Source organism: Lissotriton helveticus, chromosome 7 (assembly GCF_964261635.1).
Source record: "Lissotriton helveticus chromosome 7, aLisHel1.1, whole genome shotgun sequence".
NCBI classification, from domain to species: Eukaryota; Metazoa; Chordata; class Amphibia; order Caudata; family Salamandridae; genus Lissotriton; species Lissotriton helveticus.
In genome coordinates this window covers 1,921,616,307-1,921,630,156 of record NC_136068.1, presented here as the reverse complement: position 1 = coordinate 1,921,630,156, position 13,850 = coordinate 1,921,616,307, and the positions used below count along the sequence as shown (strand labels likewise).

Below are 13,850 nucleotides of genomic sequence, written 5' to 3'. Positions count from 1 at the left end.
TCTAAAATACATTAAATAGTTTTTAACTCCCTATTTTAGAAAACAAGGACCCCTTTCACTGGGGGAGTCTTATATAATGTTGCTTTCCCTGGACACAGATTAATTAATCTTTCGCACTAGCACTTTTTTGAGACTTATAACACGTGTACGTAAAATGATGGAAAATCCCTGAAAATAGTCTTTTGAGAGTTGCATTAGATTTTTAACAATTATGAACACTGTAATTTTTATCTGTTATGTAACTGAATTGTTTTAATGTGGTACTTTTATGAATTTTATGAAATTCGAATAAAGGTATTTTGAACTTGAACTTGAGTAACTTACTCATTTTGAGTAACTTACTCATTTTGGTATTCACAGAAGTCACTTACTCATTGATGAGTAAGTGCCTTCTGTGAATATCAAAATGAGTAAGTGCCTTCTGTGAATACCAAAATGGTAGTACGTTTAGGATTTTGTCTTAAGTTAGTTCTGTGAATCAGGCCCAAATAACCTCGAGTAACTCCCTCTTTGTGCACACCTAGAACTTACAGAGTGGTGTACAAAGTGAGCAGGAGTGCCTTTCGCATAGATTCCCAGAAATACTATAATTAAAAATAATTATGTTTCTGCTTTTTTATAGTCTTAACAGTAAATTATCTTGTGATGAGGGAATCGAAACCGTAAGAAATAGGAAAAATAGCATGATGAATGCAAATTAATCACAGGTACACAAGTTTGTGTTCTACACCAGACATAACTACAGATCGGGATCCTGGTAAATCACTGGCCCTGAAGAAGGCCACTTGACCTTCAGTGGCACCAATGATTGATGGAGGTGCTGTTGTGGGAGCTCATGATATTTACAACCACATCAAGGTTTGTTATTTTCAACCTTACCGAAGGTTCCCAAAGATAATATGTTCACATAAAGAAGGGATACCTGCAGGTAATATTAAAACATTAAGGGCTAGATGTGGGTAATTCCCATTTACAGACTCTTAAATACCGAATTTTACCGATTTGGTATTTAAGAGTCTGTAAATGGGAAGGGGGCAGATGTAGGTAATTTTAAAATCTGAATTACCGAATCTGTAAAATTCGGTATTTACCGATTCTGTAAATACAGAATCGGTATTTCCCATTGATTCCTATGGGCTTTGAAGCCCATAGGAATCAATGGGAAATACCGATTCTGTATTTACAGAATCGGTAAATACCGAATCCTGCAAGGGTGCAGGGGGTGTCACTTTGACACCCTCTAGCACCCCAAGTACAGGCTTGTGTCCCATGTGGCACACATACATGCCCTAAGGGCATGTCTGTGTGTCACATTGCACAGGTGTGCATGCACAGATGTGCATGCACACCTGAATTCGGTATTTTACCACACAATAGGATTGTGTGGTAAAATACCGACTCTTAAGGGCCTGTGGCACTGTAAAGTGTGCCACCTACATTTGTAATTACAGAATCTGTATATTTACCGATTCGGTAATTTACCGAATCGGTAATTTTACCGAATCGGTAAATATACCGATTCTGTCATTTTAAGCCCTCTACATCTGTAAACCCTAATACCGGTCGGAAACGGCCGGTATTAGGGCTCCTACATCTGGCCCCAGATCCCTTAATAACAACTCGCTCAGCTATAACGTAAGCGTTGAAGCGCAGCCATATACACCAGGCATACTGGGTGGGAACCCTATGATGGAGCATGCCACTAGTGCAACCAGCGGGTGAGGGATCTTTTACAAATCCAAACAAATGTGGAAACCCCTTCTTGATCATTGAGTTAACAGATGATTAACATATTTACAAGTTCTCTCTCTTGTGACACTTGAACAAACAAGTCACTTGTCAGTTTTCATCAGAGAGGAAACTACATTGTGAATCTTGTGTGGTGTTCCCAGGGCACCGCCTGCAGCAGGTGACTACTGCGGAGATCTTTTGGACCTCAGCAGACTCTGGAGCTCAGGTCTGTGCGTGTGCTATGATATACACAGACGTTTCGGCATTGTATGGATGTGGGTGTCCTACAATGGCCTTCTCTTTATCAAATCATATTGCTAACCAAGTCTGGGAGGTGCTGGAAAATGACTCACTGAATATTGGAAGCAGGCATTTGTTTTGCTCAGAGAAGGGGCAGCACTTGAAGCTGCCATCACACTCCTGGTCATCCTCACAGGGCTTGCATTTTTCTTTGTCACTATCTGGAATTGGTTGGCAGACGGTGACTTCGTTCACACCCGGGCACTTCCCTTTACGTGGTTCCGCAACGCTGGTACCTGAAAGAGAGAAATAGTTAGAACCATCAATGCCATCAAATCGTCGAATCCAACTTTCCCCGGATCCCCTTCTTGCCACAGTTCGGAACCAGGCTCTTGACAATGATCGGGTTGAGTGTTGATGTGAAGGGCTTGGGGAAACTGCCAGTGACATGGGGCAGGAAATTCTCTTGTCTTGTATGTATGTATATATGTATACATGTATGAGATTTATAAAATGATTACTTAGCAAAAAATCTCCAAAGCCAACAGGGGTAATGGGTCATGAAAGGTCTTTTAGAGATATTGGGCCTGATTTAGATCTCGGCAGACGGGTTACTGCACCACAACGGTGATGGATATCCTGTCTGCCGAAATTTAAATCCCATTATAGCCTATGGGATTTATATATCGGCGGACGGCATTGCTGTCACCGTTGTGATGGTGTAACCTGTCGGTCGAGATATAAATGAGGCCCATCGTCTATTGTTTTCAGTAACTTTATGGAAGTCCGGTTTAAGGAATCCAGGACATATCCAACTCCCTTCAGAAAAACTGCACTACCTCCTTAGGTACTCTTGGGCTGGTTTACTTATTGGTGGGCGGAGTTACCTTCGCTGCTCCTGCAGACATCTAGAGCATTTTCAGCAGCCGCTGTCACGGCGATTATTGGAAATACATTGTAAGTTTTACGGATTGCTCTGTCAACATATTGGACCCGTGCATCAAACTTGCAACTTAGTCTTCATGGCATGGGGTTCATTTAAAAGTTTTCACTGCCCACTACCACCAGTTTTTCATGGCTGTGGTGGGCAGTGAAAACTGGCCATGTGTCCGCCCAATCTAAATATGGTTGCAGGCGCATGGCCAAACATTGGACAGCCTTTACTCCGTCAGAGGTATGTACAGGCGTTGGCGATAGAGTAATCTGAGGGTCCGCCTGACTCTAAATGAGGCGGGCCTTCATGTTAAGAGAAAGGGTACTCTCTCACCATTGCAGCTGAGTACCCTGTCCACCAACAATTAGCCTCTTAATCTATGTGCCTCAAACCAGTAACTGAACCACATGCAATTTAAGATAATTATAAAGACTGTGAATCTCCTATTTGGGGTGAAATATAACTACTTTAAGCCAAGCCCACTACATATAAAATAAAATAAAGAATGAATGCATGTGTATTCAAGCTACTATTACAGCTCCTAGATAGCCAGACAAAGTAGGTATTTTGCCTTCCAAAAAAATAATCCCACAGGTGAACATGTCCAGCCCTTAAATTCCAAAGAACATGGACAGGTCTTTTTGGAATGGAAACTCCATCGCCTTGCTGTCTCCAAGTGAAAGAAATAGAAGATCATATAATAATAAATGTAATTAAAATATTTTTTTCTGTCGCAAAATGCGATTGGGACTGTGTGCGACTTTAAAAAAGTTTTTTAAAATGTACTAATCCTAATTTAGGAATCTGTTCGTCGTTCCATAAGGGACCAATCCTTGGAAGAGGTGTGTTATAGGTGACTGCCACTGGATTCAAGCTAGCCTGGCTGAAGAAGGGTGACATACCCTGAAACCGGTCCCAGGATGCTTGTTTCCGGTCCAGGGAGGACCTGACTTGGCAGTTCGGTCTGGACTGTTCCCATTAGGCACAGGGTCAAGACTGATTTGCATATGGCTGGGTCTAAACTGGGGTGGTGTAGAGGGCAAAAGAATGATGGATTTAACCCATATCTTTTGACAGGGGGAGAATGTTTGCATTGTCAGCATTTCGTCTAAATATCAATTCTTTAGGTGGTATATCAAAGTTTTGCAACCCAAACCCAGTCGCAAAACATTGAAAAATTACTGACTTCCGAGTTTGTATGGTAACCCACTATGTGATCCCCTTTGCAAGTTTTAAAATAAGGGGCCATATTATCAAGAAAGGGCGATACATTATCGCCGCTTTTATCGGCAGCACACTGCCTCTAAAGTGGCGATAATGGGCTTGATAATATGCCCTTGTGAATTCCCATAGAAGCCTAGGTTCACACCTGGCTTCTGTGTGAATTCACATGGGTATATTATTAAGCCCATTATCGCCGCTTTATCAGCAGTTTCTTGCCGATAAAAGCAGCGATAATGTATCGCCCTTTCTTGATAATATGGCCCAAGGTCTGTTGGTGAGTAGGCAGTGGTCCAGAGAACCCACTGAAAACTGTCCAACAAACTTGGTAGCAAAAGTAAACCTTTCTTTGTAACGGCAGCTCTGTTTCCTTCAGTTCAGTTTAAATAAAGTTGAGTTCATTCATTTGCAATCACAGTCCTGGTGGTCTGCTGACCTCAACAGGCCACCATCTCTGGGATGACATCCAATCGGAGTAAGCTGCAATTTGGACCTACCTCATTAATATTCATGGGTTAGGTCAGATAATGACCCACTTCAAATGGGGATTAAGCAAATTGAACTATTACTACATAGATCTGTTTGAAGAATTGCACACTAGTCGTATAATACTGGTTGCAATTTTCGACCAGTATTTTGCGGCCAGTGTTTTCTACATCAAGTCCCAGCTTTTTAATAAAAGTGACGTGTTTTTGCTTACTTCAAGGAAGAAAGGCTGCATTTAAAAAATAAAGTTTATGTTTTTTAACTGTGATCACAGGAATGGTGATCTGCTGACCCCAGTAGGCCACCATCCTTGAGGCTCTGGGGTTGGTGTAGGACTTAACTATTTGTAAAAGGGTCCTGGAATTGGTTCCAGCTTGCTCCAGTTGATGTGCAATGTGGATTTTGCACCTATTTTTAATGTTTTAATGATAGGATGCTAAAGCGGTTTTATAACTCGATTTATCTTGTTCTCTGTGGGAGAGCCGCCATGTCCGCTCTAATTTTTTGCACCGACTCTTTTCGGTGCGTAAGGCAGGGTAATAACAGTCGGAAGGAGTGGATTTAGGAGAGTGGATTTGTGGCTTCAAGGTGGCTGCCTCATCAAGGATTTTGATAATGATGGAACTAAAATGAAATAATTGTTGTTCTACACCGTAGTTGAAAGTGTCTGCATTTCTTGCATTGATAGTGAATTATCTACAAGAAATCCTAGAATTTTCGCTACATTCTTGGGCTCTGGTGCAGCTCCCAGTGGGGCAGCCCACCATGAGGTATCCCAGATCAGATTTGTCCCCCCAAAAAGTAGGATCTCTGGCTGCGCATCGTTCAGTTTGAGGCAGCGCCCTGTCCTTCAGTTTGCCGTGTTGAGAAGCAGTTAACCAGGTTGTCTCTGGTGCACCTGTCGTCTTTCTCCTATAGATATCTTCAACTGTGTATCATCTGCATAATAACAGATGTTGAATCTCCATTTCTTCACAATCTTTTCCGGGGGGAAATGTACGCATTGAAAAGCGTCGGACTCAGCGATGAACCCTGTGGACTCCACATCTGGCTGTTTTTGCGCCTGATCTGAAAAGGCCCAGCTGTACTGTTTGAGTTCTATTTCTTAAAAATGAACTGAACCATTTCAAGGTTTTAGAGTAGAGTCCATTTCATATCGTTTTTTCATCCGTAGACTGCGTGCCGTAGAATCAAATGCCGCTGAAAGATCCCGTAGAATCAGGGCCTCGGCGTTGACCTGATCCACCAGCAGTCGAATATTGTCAAGCACAGCTGAGAGAGTGGCCCCAGTACCAGTGGAGGCTCACCAGGGCGTGCAGTGGGGCGGTGGGGTGGGGGAGGGGGAGGGTGGGGGCGGTAGTAAACTCAGACATACAACGGAATGGAGGAACGTAATAATTACTTTGCTCCGTTCCGTTGTATATCCGAGTTTACGACTCCCCAACAAGCCCCACCCCGCTACACGCCCTATGCGAGCCGCCATTGCCCAGTACTGTTCATAGCTCTGAAGCCTGTTAGAGAAGAGTCTTGAAGACCATTAATTTACATATATGTGGTCAGTTGCTCACTGACCAATTCCTCCAAAATGTTGGACATGTAAGGAAGCTGAGAAATTGGCCGATAGTTAGAGAGAATGGAAACATCCATGCAAGATTTTTTTAATCAGGGCCAATACCACTGCTTCTTTCCACAAGTCCGGATGCACTCCTTCATCACATTATTGATGGCTGTTAGTTGCATAAGTTGCCGTAATTCGTAAATCTTCATTGCTCAGTTAATTAAATCCATTGCAATCAGTAGCATATAATACTTTAAATACTAAATGATCTGTTGCCGCCATTTTTAAACATACAATTATTAAAAGATTATGTAAAAGAACATTGAAACAAGTTTCATGTGGCTAAAAAGTGCTTTCTGAAGAGATTAAGCTTGTTTCGCGCTGTGCGTAGATTAAAGATAGAAAAAGTCCTTTGTAGGGGCTGAAGTGACAATGTTAAAAGTCTTGCACCTGCATGGTCTTGGGGTAGGTTTAAGCAGCACTGTCGGGTTGGATTGACGCTTGAAAGATTGGTTTTCGATGGAGTCTTGTGGCTCGTTGCAGACTGCTTCTGCTGTTTTGTTGTGTGCAAACTTTCATTCGGGTGGTTATTCCTTGTCCGTGCTGAGAGAGTAATTAGATTTTATTTGCCGTTTTGAGTTTGCTTCATGCAGTCCCTCCCTTCTGTCATTCTTGTTTTATTTCCGCTTTCTCCAGAAATTTGACTAAATGGCTTGCTAGTTGAATGTTTTTGCCATCAAAGCATGCCTTGACCCCCTGCCGGCATGTTCTTATTCCTAGCTTCTTTAGAGACGGTTTTAGATGATATCTGCGCTCTTTGTCCAGACCTTTGCAGGTGCATATTAAATGGAGGATGTCCTCTTTTGAATTCCCACAAATTCGGCAGTTCATTGTCGTTTCGGGCCTTTTCCATGGGGGAAGATGGTTTTGTGATGGAAGTATGCCCAGCCGTAGGCGTATAAACCGAGTGAACCCGACTCCTAAGTAGCTTTGGCAGGAGCTGCTGGTGTAGTTTTGGATGACTGTCCAGCCGTGAGCCCTGTTGACTAGGCTTGCTTTGTCCTCTATTAGCGAGATTATTCTTACTGATTTGTTTACTAGCTGTTTGAAGGTGTTATGGGACCCAATGCTCTTCCAGGATTCTTGTAATTCCAAGGAGTCTATTGAGTGCTTTAGATATTTTGCGGCTATGCAATTATTTTTACTTTCTATCTCTTTCCATAGGTGGTAATTCAGACTTGAGTCTTTTCCTCCCTGGATTTTATGCCATCTTTTGGCATAGGCGCCCATTCGTTCTACTTTTTGGTTCCTCAGGCCGAATTCGAGCCTTATTTGGGCCTGCAAAGTGTAATTAGGCAGGTTGAAAATCATTCTCGTAGCCTTCGCTATTGTGTTATCCAATAGCTGTGCGTCCCTCCCTCGAAGGCATTCGCTCCCGTAAGTAATGGCCGGTGTTAATTTTGCCTGAATCACTTGCAGCAGTGAAGTGAAGCTACGGCTGACTGCTTTCGTTTTGAGGCTCCTTAGTGCTATCACTGTGCTGATTCCTCTCCGTTTTATTCCTTCCTTCTGTTGTTGAAATGAACCTTTACTGTCCACGATTACGCCCAAATACTTGTATTCCTCCACTGTTTCCAGTGTGATTCCTCCCATTTGCCAGCGGAACCTTGATGATGATATCTTAGCGTTTATCCTCATTATTTTTGTTTTTGAGCGATTGATGCTTAGGCTATTAGCTGTTGAGTAATTGTATGTTGTGCTGATTAGATGTTGTAGCCCTATCGGCGTTCCGCTGATCAACACAATGTCATCAGCGTTCATCAGATTAGAGAGGGTAAGACCTCCTAAGCTCGGGGCATGAGAGTTGCTTTCGTCGAGCTTCTGTGAAAGGTCAGACATAAAGATGTTGAATAATGTCGGAGCTAACACGCACCCTTGTTTGAGACCCTTGGTCGTCCGTATTTTCCTTGACAGGCGGTCTCCTGTTCCCAGCTTTACTTGTACCCACGTATCCGTGTGTAGTAGCATCAGCTGTGTTAGTAGGATTGATGGCATTTTCCTGTTCGCCAGCTTCTCCCATAGTAGCTTTCTATTGATGTTGTCGAACGCTGAAGTGAAATCCATGAAACATACGTAAAGGGGCAGATTGGCTAGTTTAACGGCGTCAATAAGAAGTGATAAAGCCAGAATATTTGATGTTGTTCCCATTTGTTTGCGAAAGCCTGTCTGGGTGAAGGGGATCACAGCGTTTACGTTCGTCCATTCCGTGAGCTCCTCTAGTAGGAGACCAGCATAATATTTGGCCTCAATTAAGGCAACGAGTCTGTAATTTTTTGGGTAATTTGTGTTGCCTTTCTTATGAATCGGAGCTATTATAGAGCCTTTCCATGATGCTGGAATTGTCTCGGTGTCTATGATCTGTTTAAAAAGTGGGAGTAGCGCCTCTGCCCAGCATTCCGGGTTTCGTTTGTACAAGATGGGAGGGATCCCGTCGGGGCCTGGAGCCCCCTCTGGCTTCCCTTTTGCTATCCTATGTATGATTTGTTTTTTTTTAGTGAAGGCCAATGAAGTAGTGTCCAAATGTGGGGCGCGGGCTTGGATTTTGCTGTCGCATTCTAGTCGCCTCGTTATAGCAGTCTTTGGAGCTGTGTTAAAATGGAACAGGAGGTATTTGAACCAAGCTTCCTCAGTAAGATGAGAATCAATGCTGGGACTTCTTGGCTTCTGGAGGGTGTTAACCACTTTCCAGAATCTTCCGCTAGTATTGTTTCCTTTTGCGTCATAAAGAAGCTTAGCCCATAGCTCTTCCTCTGCTTCCCTTTTTGCATGCCAAATTAATTTCTTTTTGCTGATTTTTACTTTTTGCAGTTCTTTTTGAACAGTGATTTCCGGACCTTCTCAGTGCATGCCGTAATAATTTGTTGATATTTCTTTTGAGGTGCTTTAGATTGGTTTTTTGTTTTATAGCCTTGACATAGCCATCCTTTGAGTGAGGCCCCTTTGTAAGTCTTTGTGAGTTTGGAGCTTCCATTGTTGTATGGGTCTTAGTTTTCCTTGTATGTGCTAACCCCAGGCTGCTCGTGAATTGCTCCCAGCATCTTAGATTGTCTGTCTGGTTTGCAGTGCTTCTTTCCCACAACTTTTTCGCTTCATTCGCGAAGCCTTCCAGGTTATGCGTATTACATTTTATTCTTTTATGCACCACCGAAAGAGAGCATCCTAAGTTTGCTACTGGCGTGGATAACACTACCCCCTGGATGTTAAGGGTAATTATTGATGGGCTATCTGTGTTAGGTAAGGGCACACCGTGGTTGCCAAACCAGAGTAAATAAAATGAGGGCACAGGTGCAAAGGGGATCAGGATTTGACCTGTCTAATCATGTAGTGCAATTTTGGGAAGTGCTGTGTGTTGAATCCCCCTTCATCTTGTCTTTTCTGACACTTATATTGAGGCTGAAATGTGTGTCATAATTGTGTTTATCAAAATTCTGAATAAAAATATTAAAATATATTCAATTGTAAGAAAGTACCCTGAGACCACCAATCTATCATTGTGTAAAAGTACCCCGAGACCACAATTCTATCAGTGTATGAGTGTACCCCAAGACCACAATTCTATCACTCTATAAAGATACCCTGAGACCGCAAATGTATCATTTTGTAAAAGTGCCCCAAGACCACAAATCTATAATTATGTAAAAGTACTCTGAGACCACTGATATATCATTCTATAAAAGTGCCTTGAGATCACAAATCTATTAGTGTGTAAGAGTGCCCTGAGATCACAAAACTATCATTGCATAAAGGTACCATAAACCACAAAACTATCATTGTGTAAAAGTTCCCTGACACCAAAAATCTATCATTGTACAAAGGTACCTTTAGACCACTGGTCTGTCATTGTATAAAGATAGCCTGAGACCACAACTCTATCATTGAATAAAAGTACCCTGAGACCACAATCCTGTCGGTCTCTACAAATACCCTGAGACCACAAACCTATAATTGTTTAAAAGTACAAGAGATGACAAATCTATCATTCTATGAAAGTACTCAGAGACCACAGATCTATGAATGTATAAAAGTGCCCTGAGACCACAGATCTATAAATGTATAAAAGTGCCCTGAGACCACAGATCTATAAATGTATAAAAGTGCCCTAAAACCACAGATCTATACATGTATAAAAGTGCCCTGAGACCACAGATCTATACATGTATAAAAGTGCCCTGAGACCACAGATCTATAAATGTATAAAAGTGCCCTGAGACCAATGATCTATAAATGTATAAAAGTACCCTGAGACCACAGATCTATAAATGTATAAAAGTGCCCTGAGACCACAGATCTATAAATGTATAAAAGTGCCCTAAAACCACAGATCTATAAATGTATAAAAGTACCCTGAGACCACAGATCTATACATGTATAAAAGTGTCCTGAGACCACAGATCTATAAATGTATAAAAGTGCCCTGAGACCACAGATCTATAAATGTATAAAAGTACCATGAGAACACAGATCTATAAATGTATAAAAGTGCCCTGAGACCACAGATCTATAAATGTATAAAAGTACCCTGAGACCACAGATCTATAAATGTTTAAAAGTGTCCTGGGACCACAGATCTATAAATGTATAAAAGTACCCTGAGAACACAGATCTATAAATGTATAAAAGTGCCCTGAGACCACAGATCTATAAATGTATAAAAGTACCTTGAGACCACAGATCTATAAATGTATAAAAGTGTCCTGGGACCACAGATCTATAAATGTATAAAAGTACCCTGAGAACACAGATCTATAAATGTGTAAAAGTGCCCTGAGACCACAGATCTATAAATGTATAAAAGTACCCTGAGACCACAGATCTATAAATGTATAAAAGTACCCTGAGAACACAGATCTATAAATGTATAAAAGTGCCCTGAGACCACAGATCTATAAATGTATAAAAGTACCCTAAGACCACAGATCTATAAATGTATAAAAGTGTCCTGGGACCACAGATCTCTAAATGTATAAAAGTACCCTGAGAACACAGATCTATAAATGTGTAAAAGTACCCTGAGACCACAGATCTATAAATGTATAAAAGTACCCTGAGACCACAGATCTACAAATGTATAAAAGTACCCTGAGAACACAGATCTATAAATGTATAAAAGTGCCCTGAGACCACAGATCTATAAATGTGTAAAAGTACCCTGAGACCACAGATCTATAAATGTATAAAAGTACCCTGAGAACACAGATCTATAAATGTATAAAAGTGCCCTGAGACCACAGATCTATAAATGTATAAAAGTACCCTGAGACCACAGATCTATAAATGTATAAAAGTACCCTGAGAACACAGATCTATAAATGTATAAAAGTGTCCTGGGACCACAGATCTATAAATGTATAAAAGTACCCTGAGACCACAGATCTATAAATGTATAAAAGTACCCTGAGACCACAGATCTATAAATGTATAAAAGTGTCCTGGGACCACAGATCTATAAATGTTTAAAAGTACCCTGAGACCACAGATCTATAAATGTATAAAAGTACCCTGAGACCACAGATCTATAAATGTATAAAAGTGCCCTGAGACCACAGATCTATAAATGTATAAAAGTACCCTGAGACCACAGATCTATAAATGTATAAAAGTACCCTGAGAACACAGATCTATAAATGTATAAAAGTGTCCTGGGACCACAGATCTATAAATGTATAAAAGTACCCTGAGACCACAGATCTATAAATGTATAAAAGTGTCCTGGGACCACAGATCTATAAATGTATAAAAGTGTCCTGGGACCACAGATCTATAAATGTATAAAAGTACCCTGAGACCACAGATCTATAAATGTATAAAAGTACCCTGAGACCACAGATCTATAAATGTATAAAAGTGTCCTGGGACCACAGATCTATAATTGTATAAAAGTACCCTGAGAACACAGATCTATATATGTGTAAAAGTAATCAGAGACCACAAACCTAGCTTTGCATAAAGGTACCCTGAGACCACAACTTTATCTTTGTATAATAATACCCCGAAACCAGAAATCAATCATTGCGTAAAAGTACCCTGAGACCACAAAACTATCATTGTATAAAAATACCCTGAGACCACATATCTTTCATTTTATAAAAGTGCCCTGAGACCAGAAGGCGCCAGACAATGCTTGAACGCCTTATTTATGTTATTTTAATTTTAAAGGTTTTATAAAGCGCTGGCTAGGCCCGGAGGTATCGGAGCGCTTTACATGAGTGTCAGACCACAGTTGCAGGTCACATCCTTGCAAACGTTACACAATTATTCAAGCTTGGCAAACATGGTTACATGTAAGGTAGAGACTAACAAAAAGGACAAATACGTCAGGGAGAACGCACGCAAGCTCTTCCGATGTCCTCTGTTCAGACCCATTTGCTGGCAACTGGATCCTAAAGGAACCACTTCCAACTGGTCTGGCGGGGCTTCTACCAGGGATACCTTCTTAAAGCTACCGAGGCGCTGCGCAGCTCTGCAGCGCGCACTGGCGCCGCCAGTGATGATAAAGTCTCTCTCTTTCACAGAGCAGGGGTGAGGCCGCTTCACACAGGCGTCCATGAGGCCTGCGGTAGGACTCCTGGGTCCACGTTACACACGGGGCCCGCTGTCCCGCTCCGCACTGCCCTGCAGTCTTGGCACGGACTGGGACAGTGCACCCCACTGCAGCCACGGCGCTGCTCAGAGCGGTGCGTAAAGACGCAGCTGCCCAGGAGCACACCAGTGAAAGGCAGAGGGGAGCCCCTGCGCCGCGCGCCCTTGCACCAGGAGACCAGGCCTCAGTTTAAAGAGGGGGCAGGACCCCCAGAGGTGCGCGCAGTTAGGATTGCCCCCCCCCCCCCCCGCCTGCAGAGTGACGCCTGGCTGGGTCCGTGGACCCCCGCCCACCCACACACACACCTCCTAGGTGCCTTGCCTCGTCCCCGCCTCAGTGTGCCAGCAGCCAGTGCTCTCACCACAGCCTCTGAGAGCCCGTGCCCGCCTCAGTGATACTGCACAGGCCCCATCACAAGCGGGGCCCCTGGGTTTCTTGGGGCCACACCCCATGTGGATGAGGGAACCCTCTGGAGGTCGCACTGGCCCTTGTCTTGGGGGTCGTGCCAGGCTCTGCTCCTCTTTTAGCAGTGCCAAGGTGCCCGGGGAAGCAAGAACTGGTGCCCAGGGGCACGTGCCACAGTGGTGCCCCTGCAGTACCCCCGCCCCTGCGCTCAAGAGCCTCTGTGATGCGCCCCGATGCCCCGAGGGTTTACAGGCGCTTTCATAAACCTGTGTCTAAAGGTCACTCACCTTGGCCTCCACTGTCAGCCAGCACCAGGCCCAGCAGGACGGACAGACCGACGATCCTTAGCATGGCGAGGGCGTGTGCTCCGCGGCGGGGTGTGCGTGAGGACGGGAAGGCTCACAGTGATGGGCGCGGAGGGCGCCGCCTGTGCTTATAAATTACAGGCCCCTCCAGGCTGGCAGCAGAGAGGCCCGTGCCAGGGAGGGGCAGCCGCTCTGACCCCCGGGCGTGAGGCTCCTGTGACAGCCGTGCCAGGGTGGGTGGGCGCTTCTCACGCACGGCGCGTAAGAAGCCCTTGGATCCACAATGGTGGCGCCCCGGGCAGGTGACAGACACTTCTCTCTGTTCAAAGC

The 13,850-nt window shown here is 43.5% G+C and overlaps 1 protein-coding gene across 1 annotated transcript in view; it reads right to left on the bottom strand.

The window, feature by feature from the left end:
- LOC144767873 (uncharacterized) overlaps positions 1–13,635 on the bottom strand; it is a 29,032-nt gene extending 15,397 nt beyond the window's left edge. The window contains exons 1-2 of the mRNA XM_078651229.1: positions 13,503–13,635; positions 2,085–2,267 (exon numbers count right to left, since the gene is read on the bottom strand). Of these exons, the coding sequence (XP_078507355.1) occupies positions 2,085–2,267; positions 13,503–13,566 (247 nt within the window). The 5' untranslated portion in view covers positions 13,567–13,635. The remainder of the gene's footprint in view (positions 1–2,084; positions 2,268–13,502) is intronic.
- Positions 13,636–13,850: the final 215 nt, after the last annotated feature.